At 36.6% G+C, this 18,757-nt stretch overlaps 3 protein-coding genes across 3 annotated transcripts; 2 read left to right on the top strand and 1 right to left on the bottom strand.

Annotated features, from left to right (window-relative positions):
• The first annotated feature begins 79 nt into the window (after positions 1-79).
• On the top strand, positions 80-7,845 carry LOC117383279 (syndecan-2-like). Its single transcript, XM_033980402.2, has 5 exons — positions 80-344; positions 4,512-4,632; positions 4,969-5,183; positions 5,526-5,781; positions 5,868-7,845. The coding sequence occupies exons 1-5, from the start codon at positions 285-287 to the stop codon at positions 6,029-6,031; spliced, it is 816 nt and encodes a 271-aa protein (XP_033836293.1). The 5' UTR covers positions 80-284; the 3' UTR covers positions 6,032-7,845.
• Positions 7,846-8,244: 399 nt separating this feature from the next.
• Positions 8,245-16,308, top strand: LOC117383277 (carboxypeptidase Q-like). The gene is made up of 11 exons (XM_033980400.2): positions 8,245-8,441; positions 8,533-8,653; positions 8,951-9,166; positions 9,422-9,538; positions 9,609-9,816; positions 10,073-10,280; positions 13,047-13,158; positions 13,943-14,034; positions 14,107-14,202; positions 14,614-14,719; positions 15,508-16,308. The coding sequence occupies exons 2-11, from the start codon at positions 8,533-8,535 to the stop codon at positions 15,666-15,668; spliced, it is 1,437 nt and encodes a 478-aa protein (XP_033836291.1). The 5' UTR covers positions 8,245-8,441; the 3' UTR covers positions 15,669-16,308.
• A 315-nt stretch (positions 16,309-16,623) lies between these two features.
• On the bottom strand, positions 16,624-18,694 carry dscc1 (DNA replication and sister chromatid cohesion 1). Its single transcript, XM_033980401.2, has 9 exons — positions 18,398-18,694; positions 18,159-18,327; positions 17,944-18,078; positions 17,784-17,874; positions 17,582-17,720; positions 17,411-17,463; positions 17,159-17,313; positions 16,930-17,078; positions 16,624-16,831 (listed from the first exon to the last, which is right to left on the bottom strand). The coding sequence occupies exons 1-9, from the start codon at positions 18,565-18,567 to the stop codon at positions 16,720-16,722; spliced, it is 1,173 nt and encodes a 390-aa protein (XP_033836292.1). The 5' UTR covers positions 18,568-18,694; the 3' UTR covers positions 16,624-16,719.
• Positions 18,695-18,757: the final 63 nt, after the last annotated feature.

The raw sequence follows: 18,757 nt of genomic DNA on the forward strand, positions 1-18,757 counted from the left end.
GCCTTTACACATGCCAATATGAATACGTAAGAAGACGCCAGTGTTTTCTTCAATGAACGTCGGGCTGACGTCATCACGCAGCCACGCTGCTTGCCAGAGACAGACCAAACAACTTTTCCAGAGCTCCACATCACAACGCGGAGAGTTTTCAGCGAGAGCACATTTAGTTTTGATTTATCTGAACGGAAATCGGATTATTCACACCTGGGCCGTTCCTGTTTGTATATATATATTAGTTTAGCGCACTTTGTTTCCGTTTTGTTTTAAACTTTTGGAAAGTTGAAATGAGGACTCTTTGCCTGGTGATCCTCGTCGGATTGGCGACTGGTTTCTTCACTGAAAAGGTAAAACGCTTTCATTTTTGCTCCAATTTAAAATTGATTTGACGTTTTTAATATCTTTACAAGTGTATTAACCCAAAATTTGTCAGTTAAAAACATAGGTCTCCTGTGCTTTTGTTTTTGTTTGATAAAAGCACATTCTGTTTCTTTTTTAAAATCAAAAGAAAACACTTAAAAGATTTTAACTGATTTAAACATGTGGCTAAGCTAATGATTGTATGAACGTTATCTAACTTAGTATATAACAAATGAGTACTGTTGTAAATCAACTGTTCAATCAAATGTTTATCCAGTAAATTTAACAGTATCAAATGATCATCTAAATTTCACTTATTTCCCCTAGTTCCATTTAAATAACAAAATCTTATCTTTGCTCCATATGTGAGTGGATAGAACTTTCGATTTATTTAGGTGGCTAAGCTAAAATTAAGTCTGAGGAAAGTAACATATGTCACATTATCAGACTTGTCTTGCTTTAAATTGTTTGTTTGTTTTTTTTGTTTTTTTTTTTTATATCCAAAGTTTTTTCCTTGTCCTTGCTCTCTGTGTGTGTGTGCGCCTGGAAATGCTGGAAAACACCTGGAAATGACAAACTCAAAGGCTCACATGGATCTGCACCTTGTCACTAGTGCAAATATATCCTGCGTGTGTGATTTATAGACTGTGAAAGTCCCCCAAGAAAACCTCTCAAAAAGCCTCTATGCTTTTGATTTATGGACTATATGCGGTGGAAAGGAGTGAACTGAAACCTGAGAGTGGCCTTATGGGACATGAAGCACGAACTTACAATTTGGCCATTTCTGGATATATTGCCACCAAATTATACTAAATTAGCATTACTGTCCATCTATCTTTAATGTTTTTAATTCACCTTTTTGTCAGTTACAAGCCTGAGGAAGAGCATTATTTGCAACTTTGCCCATTCATCAATATCACTGCACACTAAGTTATAGTTGGGTTTGAAAAAGGACAAATGGTGGCATTTTAATAGGACCAAAATTATTAAGGGCCAATCATTTCTGTTGCAAACACTGGCGCATTTTATATTGATTTATTTTAAGAAGCCACTCTGATAACTAATGTATCCAAGAATTGAGAGGAGTGACCAAGTAAAAAAAAAATGATGGGACTGGTGTACAGTTTAAAATGCAGCACAGAAGAAATAAGTTTATGTGCCAATTAATGTTGTCTCTTTTACCACGCAAATAATTAGATTTGCTCATGGACACCCCATCACTCTCCAGTGCTCTCCTCACTTACAGACTCCAGTCTTAAATTGCTTGGTGTGCCAAGTTACACGGCCTTTTGCTCTGTTTCTAAATGACTTAATAGCTACTGATTAGTCAGTCATTGATGCAGCTTGTGCCCGTCAGATGAATGTTGAAACAGGCTTTGCATGTGTCACTTTGGGAGTTGGGTAGTTGGGTCATTTTCAGGATGGATGAGTCAAGCTGAGTCCCTGTGGGCTAGTCCAGACACGCTTTGAATTGCAGTGGCACAAGTTTTCCACTTGACTCTCACTATTGTAAAGACCAGTCACATGTTTTGTATGAGCAAAATCATGTATCATCTCTCCAAGACTGACTAGTTTTTTTGTAAGACTATATAATTCAATAAAATTTTTATTTATATAGCTGCCCAAAGTGTCAACCAATCAAACAAATATGCAGGTAATTCAAAACATAAGGAAAGAACAATAAAACACTATGCTTTCCTCTTCTCCCTGGCATTTAGTACTAGCTAGCTAGAGTTGACACGGATAAGAGATGGGTTTTCAGTCTAGTCTAAAACTGCATTAATGGTTAACTACGGTGGCTTCAATATTCCTTGTTGCGTACTGCACAAAATATAAAAATATAAAGTAGCTCTGGGTTTGTGGGGGAGTTGTTCACATGACTCAGTTTTAATGCCCTTTACTCCACTTGTGATGGTGGTCTTATCTCTCCCAGCAACATGTCACACCACATGTCAGTTTATCAAAAATAATATTAATATTTTGCATCAAAGAAGGTATTGACTTTATTTATATAATCATTGCCATGACATTAAGAAAAAGAAGAAAACATACTAATACTCCAGTTTTATTTATCAGTATTTCTTTTTAGACTTGTGATGACCGTCCGTTGTGCACCTAAAGATGACACAATCACATTTCCTCCTAGACAACATTCCCTGTCATAGAGCTCATATTACTAGCAGAGTAGTAGTGGAGTAAAGAATCTATCCCACACCATCTCTGTACAAAGCAGAAACCTGATTAGTGCTCTCTCCTCTCTTCTTCTACAGAGGTGTCTGAGCTGCTGTGACAAAGCATTCAAACCAGATGTTTACTTATTGTTGCATATTTTCCTGTGAAGTGTATTCTTTCCAGATGCATCGTGTGCTGGAATTGCTGTAGCAGTAACTGTGAATGTATTTACAAGCCCAGGTAAAGGATTACACAACATCAGAAAATGTTCCCCGAACGAAAGGCAGAATAACTGAATTTAAATCGGGCCCAATATGAAGTTTTTATTTTATCTGAAGGTTTACGATGCCTGATGCCTACTGTATTAAACTGTTCAAATCCCACCCATGCAAATATTCTAAAATTATCTTCATGGGTTTTAGCTTCTTGTTTAAAGGCACCATTTTGAGTACAATTCACCATTCAAATGTTGAAATATTTTGTTTTGAATTGTTAATTGCTTTGGCAGAGCTAATTTGTCATCAGTTTGACCCCGTGCATAACATGGTAGAGAATATTTGCTAAGGAGTATAAAATTCAGTTCTGTTCTTAATGAGTATAATGTTAGAGAAACACATTTGGAAAAACATATTTTACCATAGAAGTGTGAGATTTAATTTAATTTGGTGAAACATTTTTTACTATTTGTCTCAACACTGATCCCAAGTGCGAGGTATGATGTGATAAAATGTAAAAATAAATCGATAGAAGTCCCATTTACAGTTGTTGTGTTTATGTAGAAATCTGAGCAGTGCTCGTGTATTTGATTTAGACGAGCAGCGGAGCATCTGCTTTTGTAATCCCCGGTTGAAGACAGCAGGAATGTGAGATCCCCCTCTGCTATTTCAGTCAGCGCTGGCACCGTGAGACCAGTGTCTTTGTGTGAAAAATAAAGTTCAACTTTTTTTTTGGCCTGTTTCACCGCTATGACAACACTCCAGCTGGTTTGTCTTATGTCTCTCTCTTGTTACAGTCGTGGTGGTTCACATAAAAATCAAAACATCTGAGAAGCCACAGTGGAACCAATTAAAAAGGATTCATGAGATTTTATTAGAGCAATATACACTTAACTCACAACATATGTCTGCCATCTACAAGATAAAATACCAAATGCATTATGCGACTCTTTGTTACTTTCTCTATTGATGACATTCGCAGTCTTTTTGCTCAACTTGGCACATGGGAACCTGTCAGCCATCTTGGTTTGTTGTCAGCACCTGTTTTAGGAGACGACTGCCTCTCCTTTTGTCCCTTTGCTTTCCCTTATTCTTCCAGTCTTCAGCACCTGTGTTAGTGGAAGCATAGTACACATACCAGACATACTTCAGGCCTCAATAGACTATATTCATCTGCTATGAGCGTCTCGGCTTCTCCCTCTTGCCGCTAACATCTGCTGAGTCTTCTTTATTTTGTAATTATAGACTCCAAAAGAGGTTCCTCATGAAAGTTACTTGCTTTGTTTGAACATGCGTTTTTTTGGGGAGATGTCTAGAGATGGTCTTTGATTTATAGGTACACCCATTTATGTTTTTTCCTCCAACCATTCCCTGTTGACATATTTTTAATCCATTTGCTTGTCTTGTCTGTGCATCAACTCATTTACATGTCTGTGAAGATGCCCACTGTCACAACTTTAAAAGACAAGAAGCCAGTCCCCACTCAACTAAGCCAAATAGAACACGCCGTTACAATTTACAATTTATACAATATATAACTGTACTGTAAATCACTGAGTAGTGCAGGCTACAATCTGGATGCAATTCATGCTCTGAAGACTTTGACCCACAGCGCATAGGTCATAGAGAGCGATCATCTTTCTGTTGGCTATGGAGTCACATGTTTCTAGTTTGCTCAAGTGTGAAAAAAGCTGATCTGCGGGTCCTTCTGTCTTTGCTTTTTTCCTTTTTTAAAATAAAATAATCTTTTATTTTTTTGAATTTCAGATCTTGGTCTCATCCCAGCTCCCAGCAGACGACCTATACTTGGAGGGGCGGACGTCAGGTGATCTTCCGATCGATGATGAAGATGGTGATGATGGCTCAGGCTCCGGATCTGGGGACTATGGTAATGCTTGTAGCTATTAGACTTTTTACATAAACATTGGGTGGGTTGAGTCATATAGGTCACATGAAGCTGTTTATTCAGACAGAAGCGCAGATGTTTGACCCGCGGAGATGTGGAGTGAACCAGTTGAGATTTTATGAGAAGTCTACAGATGTCAAAAAATCCTATGGCAAATGACTCATGTGTTTTGAATGCTGTTACGTTCTATTTATCCTTCACTAAATCCTGATAGTGGGAGTAAAAAAGAGAACTGACATACTAAAGTAGAGGTGTAAGGAAAAAAATATATATATTTGAAATCATGTCTCTTTTTTTTTTTTCCTTTTTTTTTTAAAGTTTACATCAGAGAAGAGGCAGAACTCCTGAAGTTTCTTAATTTCTCCAAACCTCCATTTGGGAGAGACACTATGCCCGTTAAGCCAATTCAGCCACAGCCAACAGCCGGGTCCCCGCACTTTGGACCAACCACTGCAGCTGAAAACCCAGAGCCCTTGACCACCGCAAGGGACTCTGCTCCAAAAGCACCAACTACTAGAGACAATGATGAGGAGGTATGTCTACAGAGCAGGGCTTAATTAATGTGGTTTAAAATGAAGTTTTTGTTCAGACTGCATATTTAAATTTGTCTTGGAGCATTAAGGTTTGAGAGTGAAATATGAACTACAAAAATAATACAAGAACAACACGCATTTGAGAAGAGATCTGTAGAAATCTCTAAGCTACAGGGTTAGCCGTTTTTGATTTGGGGTGTTTTGTAATTCTTGCCTTGCCTATTCCCATCCCATGTAATGTACGTTTCAGTTAATCTTGCAGCTCAACATTTAAACAACAATACAATTTACAGTTTAAATAAAGGTTTTGTGATTCACATTACGAATCGTTTTTTTTTTCAGGTGGTTGATTTGGGACCAACTCTGAACAGGGCCACACAAGCTACCAGCACCATGCCTCCTAGTTACACCAGCACCTTTGGTAACAGCGTTGAAAGTGACGTAGAGACAACGGAAATAAGTGACTTTAACATCCCCGAGACAGATGTTCAAAATGAGATTCTGATCAAAGATGGACGAGGAGGCAGGATTTATGAGATGGACTCACCCAAAGAAGTCACCTCTGAAAACATGTGGGAGCGCACAGACGTTTTGGCTGGTAAGGCACTCATCTCTGTTTTAAATATGACAAGCATTTGTGGAAATATTCTAACAAGCTCAAATGTTTCTCTGTACACTGTCCAGCTATTATTGCGTGTGGTGTGGTTGGATTCCTCTGTGCTGTCTTCTTGCTCCTCCTTCTCGCTTACCGCATGAAGAAGAAAGATGAAGGTAGCTACGATTTGGGAGAGACCAAACTTACCAACACAGCATACCACAAAGCACCCACCAAAGAGTTCTACGCCTGAACTGACGAACGGGTGTTTGTAAGGAGTTTGTAACAAATCAGGACTCTCAGATCTACTAGAACTGAAGATGATTTCTGTTGGTCTGAGGATAAAAATAACTCTACTGTGTGCCTTTTTTCATCCAGCCCTTCAGTTTGGTCCTCTGATCATTCCAAACTGTTTTTGAAGAGGACAAAAGGGAATAAAATTTGCTTGTTTTTCTGCATCCTCTCATTTTCTTCCTCGGAGGGAGTACAACTTAATGCCTCCTTTTTACTGATACAGCACTACTAATGACCTCATCAAAATTTTTCTTTTCGCATTTCTTTTGTGAACCACAAGAGTTAGATCCACTTTTGAGAGGCCAAAAATAAATGCTTGATAATTGAATTGATAATTTGCCAAATCGCCATTATGCATTTCGACTGCTGTTAACTGTTACAGTGGCCAGTAGTATTATGAATGAGCTAAAATGATCATTTTTATAATTTATCTGAGATATGCCTTTCAGCTGTTACGTTGCCTTGTTTTCTGCTCATTAGGCAGTTGTAAGATTTTCATTGTAAGCAAAATGTATTTTATTCATATTGCATTTGCTGTCAAAAGTGGTGTAAATCCTTTAGCTTTGCAGGTACATGAGTATTTGTCATTTGACGATAGTAGAAATTTCTAAACTATAATATTGCTTCACTGTTATGGGAAACATTTGAGTAGCTATTAGCTGTTTTATGTTGAGAGGTAATTTGTACAAAATATATTTAGAGAAATTTTAGTAAAAATTGTGCCGAGGTAGCCTTCAAATAATGTTACTATTGCCAGGTTTAGCATTCAAGCAGAGTGAAATATACAGTGCAGTAAGTTTTTCTGGGACGTGTCTGTAAAAGTGCACCAAAGTTAATGACTATAATTTAGAAACTGTAGAAGTGAAGTGACCAATGTTACTGAAGCCAAAGAGAATTCCTTTCCTACTGTTACCTCTGTACTGTTGTGTGTGTGCGCGCAACAGTCACTTTGCCGATAGCTTTAAGCTTTGTTACATATCGAGGAGGGTTGTTACCTGGTACAAACATTCCCATCTTAGACATCCATTCCAACAAATGCTTTGTCTGCTGTATTTGTTGTTAACTGCTTTTGTATCCAGTTGCCTTTTTATGAGGCATGTCAGCAGTACAGCTGATTCATGTTTCATTTAGTGAATGGTTATTATTCTTGCAAATCAAGAAAACTACCTAAAATCATCAGCTGGAAATAAACAGAAATATCTAATGAAATGACTGTGATTTAGTAATTAGTCTGTCGTTTGTGCAACAATCCAAAGTGCCTCAATAACCAGTTGTGCTTTTTCAGTGTTACTGATGAGCTTTTTGAGTTCAATAAGAATGAATGGTCTACAGATGTTTCTTTGTCATTGGTACAGAGTGATGTCCACAGAGTTAAGTGGTGGAGGAACTCAACAGGACACTCAATACTGTACATAATCTTTGTAATTGTATACAGTATGTTAATGTTATTGTGCTGTAATTTATGTGCTTTCACTAATCCAGGTGTTATCTCGTCTGAAATGTACAGTATTTAGACTTTTTGTGCAGTCCAAACTTATTTATATTAATGTCTTTGACAAGCCCTGATTCAGTTCATATAGGCTAAATGCATTGTTATTTGTAGATCACAGCTTTTATTTCATCTTTTGAATCAACTAAAGCTTTTCAACATGGTATAACATTAAGACCAATGAGCCAACCATTGGGATAAAGGGCTCCAAATCACACTGTGTGACTGAACCAATGTATTTTCATGGGGTTCACTACTGAATAAAAGCTGTATGTTCAAAATAATGTGTTTGTCATTTTTATGTATGTAGGCTTAGTCACAAGTGTTCTGCTTTGTTTCATTGTGTAATGTTGATATTGAGTTGAGCTCCAGGCCTAAGAATTGTGAAAAAAACAGCATTATTTTGCAAAAAGTTTCAATTTCAACATTTTATTGTTCATCGTTTCATTGACACAGGATTCACTCATGGTGTGTAATGACGTTGATATAAACACAGTTCCAATCAGCTACAGGCAAAGAGTAACAGTAACCGCCAGGATGTTTAAGAAGAATATTATGAACAATGTCGTTATTGTTTGTTATTTCAATGCTGTGGCTGCTTTTGTAAATTATAGTTCATAAATGTGGGCGGTATTTTAAAAACCGGAAGTTTCTGCTGTACTTTCCGGAAATCCAAATCATTTTTTATACATCATTTATTCATCTTAAATGCATTTATCTTAACAGTGTGTATCTTTCTTGACCTGTCAGACGCCTCGGGTGAGTTTATGTCCGTGTCAGCTCCTTTCAGCTCTGTACATGTCTTTGTAAGAGACGATGGTTTTGTTCGTTCCCCAATCTTCAGTAAACGAAACTGCCAATTGACGGAAGTCCAGTCAAAGTAAGTACATTTTGCATTCAACGATTAAATAATGTTTTTAAAGATCTGTTCAATCTGCCAGATAACAGATTGTGTTCATTTGTGATTTCAGATGACTCTCAAAATAAACCTTATCCTGTCCTTTATTACCTTTCTCTACTCTGGTTCATATGTGTGCAACTGTCATCCATCCACTTCTCAAACAAGACACTCAACAGACTTTGCAACAAAAGGTAGGATCACACCTCTAATACAGTCATTGGATAATTGTTAAACCTGTTTCCCAGATAAATTAGTGCAAACGGGTCTAATTTGCTGAGTAAGCAAATCATACTCACTCATGATCCAGTTTATAGGCTAGTCTCGTCTGGTTTATAATCTTTTAAATGGCATACTATTCTCATACTATAAGTTACACATGGGAAAATGTCATAATTGGAAGTTACACCACATTTAAATATTATTAAAGCTATTAAAACATTTAGATTTTTTGTAAAAAACATTTTTATTTTTATTTTTTTTTTTTGCAGCCTTGGACAAAGCAACAGAAGTGGCATCTTATGGCGATATCGCCAAACAAATAATAGATTTGGCTGTGAGTGGAGCCGCCAGGAATCGGTCCTACAGTCGACTGGCAGACTTTACTGACAAAATCGGTAACCGTGTCAGTGGATCCAAAAATCTGGAGATGGCCATAAACTACATGTATAAAGCCATGATGTTAGATGGCCTGGATGTTCATTTGGGTGAGGAGTAAGAACACAGATATCATAAGACGACACTTACATTAGGGCTGGACATTAATCAAGATTTATTTCCTCATGTAGCTCCTTGATGCCCCAAACCTTACACGCTTTCACAGACATAGGATTGGCTGTAGACTTACACATATTAAAATGCCCAAACCATATAATTGATGATTAGACAATACATTTTTGGATGAATTACCCAGTAATACTTAAAATATGCAAATGAGAATCTGTTATGTTATTCCTTTCCAGAGCCAGTCAAAGTCCCTCACTGGGTTAGAGGCAAAGAGAGTGCAGAAATGGTCCAACCTAGATCCAAAAACCTGGCTATACTCGGGCTTGGTAGCAGCATAGGAACACCCCCTGAAGGTGAGGTCCAAGTAAAACAATATAACAAATATATAGTAAAATAATTACATTGTTTATTTTTTATATGCAGGTATCCAAGCAGAGGTTTTAGTAGTTCAGTCTTTTCATGAACTGCAGAGGAGAGTGAGTGAGGTCCAAGGGAAGATTGTAGTCTTTAACCAGCCTTTTGTCAGTTATAGCACGACCGTACTTTATCGAGCCATGGGAGCCTCAGAAGCAGCCAAACTGGGGGCTGTGGCAACTCTTATAAGATCTGTCACTCCCTTTTCAATTAACAGGTATCTAAATAGTCAAATGAAAGTAAACATTTGAATTAATATATGTATGCATAAAATATTGGTCTAGATTATTGACTGGTTTGTATGTACTTTTAACTGCTTTCAAACTCATTCTGATATCAGACAGTGGATAGATGTCATGCTGGAAATACAAATAGAAATATTAAAAACAAGTCAAAAATAATAATAGATAAACCAAGTTAAAAAAGGAATGACCATAAGACCCTTCACACATTAATTTAATATCTGTCTGTAGTCCACACACAGGTTTTCAAGACTACCAGGAAGGTGTAAAGAAAATCCCGACCGCTTGCATCACTGTAGAGGACGCTGAGCTGATGTGGCGTATGTCAAAGAGAGGTGAAAAAATCATAGTAAAACTCACAATGGGAGCCACCATTCTGCCCGATGCCGACTCCTTCAACACTGTGGCTGAAATAAAAGGCTGGCAGCACCCTGAACAGGTATCACCAGTGTTGGGCATCTTACTTCAAAAATGTAATTAGTTATAGTTACAAGTTACTTCTCCCAAAAAGTAACTGAGTTAGTAACTCAGTTACTTTTTGGGAGAAGTAACTAGTTACTAGGCAAAGTAACTACTCCGCGTTGCTTTACTCCACATTACTTATTATGTTAAAACAATAAAAACACAACAGATGTGAACCTTTAACTTTTATTTTACTTTAACAGATTGCAATTATTTTGCATTTGTTTCCAAGTAAATTATAGAATTTATCAAAAATAAAAAAATATATATAAAACATTTCATTTGAAGTGCAAATAAATCAACATGTCACACAATTTCAGTCAACTGTACTTCAAGTATTTTCTTCATTAAAATAAACAGTAACAACAAGTGCTTTCAGTATAATACTGAAAAGATTCATTACCATGTTTTGCAAAACTAAGGCATTCAAATGTAAACCATGTAAAATAAGACAAAACCTTTAACCTTCTCTGGCCACACACTGTAATTCTCTGTCCAGTATTCAAATATTAATCACCTCTGGTCTGAGCCTGTTCCTCTTTGGAGAGAACACAGTGACGTTTCTGATCAAAACACAACTCACAATCAGCTGTGAATGCACGTGTGGACAGGACATCATTTCCCATCATGCATTACGCGTTTGTAGTCCATGCAGGCGGCCGCAGTCAGTGGAGAGCTGCTGCGCTCAAAAATTCCCCGTTACCGGCGCACAAGTTACGCCAGAGCAAGTCGGTGGCATCTTGGACACAAAACTAACTGGCATGCACCGCGCACCGATCGACGGCGTCGTACCTGCGCCCGCCTCATCTCAAACAAACCTTTTATCTCTGAGACTCTGATGAAGAGCAGAGTGAACTCAATTAAAAGTAACGCGCCACATTTTATTGTCAGTAACGGTAACGGCGTTACGACGCTGGGAAAAGTAATTAGTTAGATTACTCCGTTACTGAAAAAGTAACGCAGTTAGTAACGCCGTTATAGTTTAACGCCGTTACTCCCAACACTGGGTATCACACACATGGTTCCTTCATATATAGTTTTATATAAATTTTATTTTATTGTATTTTTTTTACTATTAATAGCTTTATCACGAAATACCAGAAAAAATACCAGTGAATCTTTTTTCTTTGTAGCATTCCTGGAATGCTAATACAACAAAGACAGGGACTGTGTTCTGCTGATGTCAAACTTCCCCTCAGCAGTTTTGTCCACATTTATTTTCTGTAAGATCTTATCTACTAAGACAAAAATCCTGTAAACCCCAAACACAAATTTTCTATTTTAAGATCCAGTTAAGAGCAAGACACACTTATTTCCTTAATGTACAAGTCAAACACGTAGATATCATAGTTTAAGAAATCAGAAAGTCCTAAATAAAGCGGTAGGTACATTGGGAGAATGAATATTTCATTGCTGATTGCAAGTGTGAAAGGTCAGACTTCAGCCATTTGACCCAAGCAATAATGGTCAAAACAAATATCTAAATCTTGATAGTCACAAGCAACAATCACTTTGTCTTCTCTGTCCTGGCTCACTTTAACCTTTTTGTAATATGTAAATATAATAAGCAATCAGTTGATATCATGTAGGTACAAATAAATGAAAAACTGACCAAACAAATTATACATTTATAATCAGCATAAATAAATAAAAAGTAAAAGTAACTATAATGCATCAAATGAAAGATTAAAGAGGCTGAAAGTAATGTTTTTACACCTAAAATGTGTACACAGTTATTAAAATAAAGATTGCCTGTACCACCGTATTCTTAGATGAAGCCACAGTTATGTTTCTGAGCTACTAAAAGCTGTTTTGAGTTTTTATGAAAATTTAATTAAATGAGACACTTCATGAGCTGTATTCTTATGTTTTTCAGCATTTATTTGCTGCAGGCTTCATCATAGAAAAGGGAAATGAAACACATGGCCTGGCTGACATTACCACTGACTCTGTGCTATAATTTGTAGTAGCAGCATTTATAGTTGTTTCTCATGTATTAAAATAATATGTACTTTAGTGAGTCATTTTCATGGGAAGCATTTAGTTGGAAAAAGTTCAAATATTATGTTTTTATTGTCATTTTACATTAAACAAAAATAAATAATCAAATATATAATAAAAATAAGAATAACAAGAATATGTAATACATAAAATCTGAATGAATTGTGTGTAGCTGACACCAAATCTCTATTTGCCATGACATCAAAAGGTATGGTCTAAATCTATATAAACTTTATGTCAAATCAAGAAGATTGATTAAATAAACGGATAAATTCTCCAAAAGTTGTAATTATCCATATGTACAAATATGATGAAACATGAAGTACATGCATCTAATCAAAGATAATCAAAAATTTATTGCAAAAGGTATGTATTGTGATTTTGTGGACAAGAGTGCACAATTATTTATAAATGTATTTGTGCTAAAACTAAATTCGATCAAAGCATTCTCTGTTTTGACCAGTAAAATACAGTAATCTGTGTCTTTTTCCTTTCTCAGTGTAGTGCCAACTGGCTAATAGTAGGTTAATCCATTGTTTACACAGGGGTCAATACAAATGAGCCTTGTTCGGGTCACAGTGTGTTTTGTAACTTGACTCATCAGGTCAGGAAAGGTCCTCTGCCAGGAATACGCTTCAAATTCCTGAAAGCTATCTCTGTACATAGAATTGCTCAATGAGTTAAACATGTCATAGGAATGTACTGATTGTCTAATATTATAGTCAATCTTTTTATCTTTTAGGTTGTGCTGTTAAGTGGTCACCTGGACAGTTGGGATGTAGGACAGGGTGCAATGGACGATGGGGGCGGAGCAATGATTTCCTGGGAAGCCCTGTCTCTCATCAAAGATTTGGGTATTTTTAACACACTGCACTTGCGGTTTTATTTAACATTTCTTTTAACTTAAAATGAGGCACAGAAATCTTATACAATCCTATGGAACTCAACAGTGTCTGCATACCCCCTGGTTCTATTTATTTTTTCCGTAGACTTTCCAAAAAATATGTACATTACAATTTTTAAAGCTTGCTCAGGGCTAAACAACTAAGTGAAAACTAATGGCCACAAGACCTATTAGTTAAGATCTGTTTGTGAAACTTTACAACATCTTGTGCTTTAAACATGCTTTTTGGACTTAAAACAAACATTATTGATATTAGTTACCACTTTGCTGGTAGTGCCTTTAAACTCTCAATATTAAAATTTTTCCAGAAGTGAGTGAGAAAAATGCATTTGAAATGTACTTATGGAACCAGAGTGGACTTTGTCATTTCAGAGTCTAGTTGATTATGTACTTTTTTTTTTTTTGCTTGAGGTGGGTAACGTAGATCACCATGATAAAAATCAATAGAAAACAGAAAGGTAAATGTTTCATATATTATATTTTTTTCTTGATCTAACTCGGAAAGTAGAAAAACAAATTACAAAGCAATTCCCACGGCTGTAAACATGTAATTTTCTCAAACTGTTTGTCGGAAGAAAGAGTATGTAATGAGAGAAGGCACTTGCTGACACTATCGTCTTGAAAAGTAAGGAAGTGATTGTAGATTTGGAAATACAATATTTATTTAGGAACACAGTGCCTTTAGATGTAGTTGATTTGATTGACTTCATATAGTTAAACATATTTTATTTTAGGTTTACGTCCCAAGAGAACTCTGCGTGCAGTGCTGTGGACAGCTGAAGAACAGGGTGGTGTGGGAGCTCAGCAGTATTTCAGTAATCACAAGGTAATAAAACAGGTCACAAGAATAACAAATTAAAAACTTTGTCTTAAATGAAATCCTTCTCATTTCTTCTAGGTGAACCTGTCCAATTTTGACTTGGTTATGGAGTCTGATCTCGGAACATTCAAACCAGTGGGTCTTCAGTTTACTGGCAATGATGCAGCGCAGAAGGTAAACTCTGATGTACCATTTATGTACACATAGATAAACAAACTACCTTTAGCCTGTTCTATTTAAAGAAGAGCAGGCAGATGGGAACGCAATTTTTTTGTAAATTCATTCAAATTTGACGCATGCAAAACTTAATTTGATTAAACTACCGGTACTAATATAACATGTTTTACCACTACAATTATGTGCACTAAAGTCTAACATCTTTCAACTTATTATGACTGAAAATATACATTTAACAATTAATTATATATGGTTGTAGATGTCCATCTTAACAATAATATCCACCAAAAACATCATAGAAAAAAAACTCTGAAGATGAAGTTTACAAATTGGATTTTTACACAGCATTGAATGAGCTGTGAAAAGTGCTGTGAGCAAAGACCTAACACCTGTCCTTGTTATGAACAGGTGATGGCGGAAGTGGTCAAACTGTTGGCCCCGATTAATATGACTAAACTGGAGCCTCACGGAGAAGGAACAGACATTTTTCCATGGATGGAAGCAGGAGTACCAGGTGAGTCAAGAATGCTGTGGTATATAATAAAAGTGCCTATGCTGTATGTTGTGGTGTGGATTGTCTCTTTAAGATGCACTGTACACAGTTTCACATCCTCATAGGCAGGGCTGAGGTCTAAAATAAGGATCTGAAATCGGTTATGTTAAGTTAATTGACCAAATATGGACTCAGAGTTGCATAACGATAATTCATGCAATAATATTCATATAATATAATAGTGTGTCACAACCATATGGCATCAATCTTGTTGCTTTACTTTTTAGTAAAGCAACACAATACAATACAGCATTATAATTGTTTAGACCATAACATGCATTTGTAGACTAATTGTTTTGTCATGAATTTTACACTGGATTTCAACTCCAAGAAAAAGGCTCAATATTTGACACTAATTTAATTATCACTAAACCCTAATCTTATTGACTAATTTATTTTACAAATGTCATCACAAGATGATGGTAGTTTTTTTGTATATTAAGACCCAATTTTGTAGATACAGATATAGATACTTATTAAAATAAATATGTCATATATTTCATATCTGGGTTTTTATTTTATGACAAACCAAGTTGGCTAATAACTAGCCTGTAGTTGATGATATTCAATGATTGCAATAATCTTTAGTTTTAAGCTTACACTGTTTTCAGTTGACCTTCCTGCTTAAATATTGAGTTAAATATATATTTGCGGTTATTTTTCATAGACATAGACAGGTAATTTTCTGTTTTCTGTCCTTTCCATTTACTCAGTGTTTCAGGGTTCTGCTTTTTTTTTTTATTATCCAGGTGCCAGTCTTCATGTAGCAGACAGCCGGTATTTCTGGTTCCACCACAGTGAAGGGGACACCATGACAGTCCAGGACCCTCATGAGATGGACCTCTGTTCAGCACTTTGGGCCGTAGTATCTTATGTTGTCGCCGACTTGGAGGAGATGCTGCCCAGATAGTGCTGAAATATCACATTCTCTTGATCCTAAAGTAGCATTTTTGGGCATATTAGTAGTTGAAATATTGTGAATGTATTATGCATTTTAATTTCTTTGGATTTGGATACCTGTTATTTTCTTTTAAAAATTGTGATTTTAATAGATTTTCAAGAGTGTGGTGAATGTCAGAAGTAAAGTGACTTTTTCAAAAGGAGAAGAAACATGACTAAAATTGATTTGCCAAAAGAGAAGTGGGATTAAAATGAAGAAGTTTCTGCTCCTAAGAGGACATTAATGTGATTAATGCATTTATAGCCTTCTCACCTTAGTTCTGTTTGTCCATGCAGTGATAAGTCAGGCCTCCCTGGAGCGGGTGTCAGGGTTAGTCAGTGAGACAATAGGTCATGTCAGACTCAGGATGCGTAGGCAGATAAGTGTTGAAACACTGACGTCTGTGTTTTTTCCTATGATGATTTCCCCTTCTATACATCTGTCCAACTTTGAATCATTCAAACTCTGATGACTATCATGGTCTGATAATGCTTCTCACTGAAATGCTCTGCCTACACAGCAGAAAACTAAGTGATACTTCAGTGATTTTAATGTGGGGATCACATTTCACCGCATCCCCCATTTTATGCTGGAAAAACATCACCAAATAAAATAAAAAAACATGCAGAACAAATACTCAAGTAACTGTAAAGTTAATATTGCAATTTTTTTACGATCAAATTGCCGTGGCCACCCAAACCCCTCCAGAATTCCCATTCGAGTTACAATTGCAACGGTACACTCAGTTACACATAGTATTTAAAGCACATATTCATATATGAGCATATATTCTATTAAATTAGTGAAAAGCTGACTTCTTAATACTAGTGAACAAAATTGAATGTTAGTGTGAATGGCACCACCTTGTGGACAAACTGTAGAAAAGATTATGGCCAAGCAAATATTCTGATATTGCCATACAATTTTATACAAGCACAATTATGTTTTATTTGAATAAAACATGTAGTAAAGATAATAAGAGTATTTTTAAACATAATTAAAAAGGAAAAAGCAAGCACATTTATGTAGCTACCGGTCTTCGAGAGTTAAAAACTTTGACTCCATTTTGCACTGAACATCGAGCATATTTTGTGAGCAGTGCTCCAGTGGACTGTTTTTCTCCACACAAATCCCTTTAAAATGAATAAGAATGTTAAAATTTGTGTCAAGATTACAGTGAAATGATGCAACTCATTTTAAACTTTTAAAATTTTAAACAAGTTAAACTTACTGTATATATGGCGTGATGTCATCTTCAGTCCATTTTTCCCGCAGTGTAAACAGGTGGTTGAAGCGCTCCTGGGTGTCCTCTGGCAGGTCCTCTACTCGCAGCAGGCAGATGGTTTCTGGGCGAGAGGTACGGTCCACCAGGGCAACACTCTGCAAAGAATCGTACAATATTTTGTGTAAAATGGGCTACGCAAGATGTGCAAAACATTTAGAGGAGAAGTTTTAATTACCTTGAGCTGATCCAGACTGGTGCTCATGCCATCTGGGACACTCTGCTGCCAGACGTCCTGAAACTCTTTTAAGTTGAATTTCACAGCGTTCTGCAGCAACAGTAGAGCCAGGGCTCGACAAACTTTATCCTCATAAAGTGAATAAAGAATTTTGTCTGTAAAATGATAAAACTGCTCAGTTCTGAACAACTGAAGTGATCTAAAAATATACAAATAGTCTAATCTAAGCTGTAATGCTGTCAAATTACATACCATTTTCAAAATAGCGATGTCCGTAACAGTTTAAGCAGTGTTCTATCATTTCCCTGTAAAAGAATATTGCATATTGTGGAAAGTACATCTATGAAGCCTTTTTACTAAAGAACATCTATAGGCAATATGACACATATATTTATAGTATAATACAGCACAGTGTCATCTTACTTTGGTTCAAGAGGAGCTAACTCTTCCAAACAGTTTTGAAGGGGGACCTTATTGAAGGACCATGACTCAGAATCCACCAGTTGAGTCACATGACCAAGAAGCTTCACCTCATAATCAAAGTCCAGCAAACGCCAGTATCCTAAAATAAAAACGTGTAAATACACTGATACGCTATTTTATTACTTTTTATAGTTAAACTTACCATCTATTTCACAAGCGTGGATAGCCTTCAAATTGTCCTTGATTTCTGCTTCACTGGCTTGTATCATCTCCAAAAGATCAAACATTGTGTACTGACAAACAAGATTAGATCAGATGTTTGTTTTACAGTCATCATTAACCTGCTTGTGAGTAGTACATACCCTGCTTTCTGTGATTTCTTCTTGTCCTACAATGGTAGGTCCTTCATAAGGATTCTCCATCAGCAGCTTCTTTAGTTTCTTCAGCTTTGGACGCTGTTTGCGCAGTTCCCAGTAGCTGTTACAAAACCCCCAGATCTATAACCAAACATAATTTCACACAGGTTTGTAATGTAGACTGAAAGAACATCTCATATTTGTTTTGTGATGACAGCCACCTGAGCATGGACCACATGAGAGCTGTCCAGGTTGTTAGGGAGCTGGTCTGCGGTTTGACATCCAGGTACAAAAAGCAGAAGGTTTGAGGTGTCAGCAATTTTTAAATCATAAGTTTTATCTCCACTACACAGCACTGCACGTTCATCCTTCTCCCCACGAATCACCAGACTGGAAAAATACATTGAATTCTTATAGTGTTAATGACTCAAGCATGTTTTAATAATTGTGTGTTATGTACCTCTGACCACCTTCAATCTGTTTGCACAAGTTGTCATCCAGCTCCATCAGGCAGTAGTCTGCAGACGAAACATGTTCTCCAAAGGACAAACAGTGGATGGTTGTCTGCAAGTCCTCTTCTTTGAGTTTAGCGATTTGCAGCGTGGCTTGAACCTCCTCTAATGTACGCATTTTAGCAAAAGGTTTTAGCAAATGTGTGCGGTTGAGTAGATGTCAGAAAAGATAGATAAATGTCTAAAAATATACAGGTTTAGTCTTCAGGAGTATCGCTTCAATCGTCATCAAATTCACCCGCTCTCTTTCTGAAGCGGAAGTGACGTATAGTAAGTGTTAACATCAAAACATGACCGGGTGGAAAGAA

Source organism: Periophthalmus magnuspinnatus, chromosome 16 (genome assembly GCF_009829125.3).
Source record: "Periophthalmus magnuspinnatus isolate fPerMag1 chromosome 16, fPerMag1.2.pri, whole genome shotgun sequence".
In the NCBI taxonomy this organism is placed as follows: domain Eukaryota; kingdom Metazoa; phylum Chordata; class Actinopteri; order Gobiiformes; family Gobiidae; genus Periophthalmus; species Periophthalmus magnuspinnatus.

Coding starts and splice junctions, on each gene's coding strand:
- dscc1 (XM_033980401.2), bottom strand. CDS start 18,567: ATGCGTACATTAGAGGAGGTTCAAGCCACGCTGCAAATCGCTAAACTC. Junction 17,721..17,783: donor CCACGCTTGTGAAATAGATG/GTAAGTTTAACT, acceptor TTTTTATTTTAG/GATACTGGCGTTTGCTGGAC. Junction 17,314..17,410: donor ACATCGCTATTTTGAAAATG/GTATGTAATTTG, acceptor ATCATTTTACAG/ACAAAATTCTTTATTCACTT.
- LOC117383277 (XM_033980400.2), top strand. CDS start 8,533: ATGACTCTCAAAATAAACCTTATCCTGTCCTTTATTACCTTTCTCTAC. Junction 10,281..13,046: donor GCTGGCAGCACCCTGAACAG/GTATCACCAGTG, acceptor TTTATCTTTTAG/GTTGTGCTGTTAAGTGGTCA. Junction 14,035..14,106: donor AGTATTTCAGTAATCACAAG/GTAATAAAACAG, acceptor CATTTCTTCTAG/GTGAACCTGTCCAATTTTGA.
- LOC117383279 (XM_033980402.2), top strand. CDS start 285: ATGAGGACTCTTTGCCTGGTGATCCTCGTCGGATTGGCGACTGGTTTC. Junction 4,633..4,968: donor CTCCGGATCTGGGGACTATG/GTAATGCTTGTA, acceptor TTTTTTTTAAAG/TTTACATCAGAGAAGAGGCA. Junction 5,782..5,867: donor GCGCACAGACGTTTTGGCTG/GTAAGGCACTCA, acceptor TACACTGTCCAG/CTATTATTGCGTGTGGTGTG.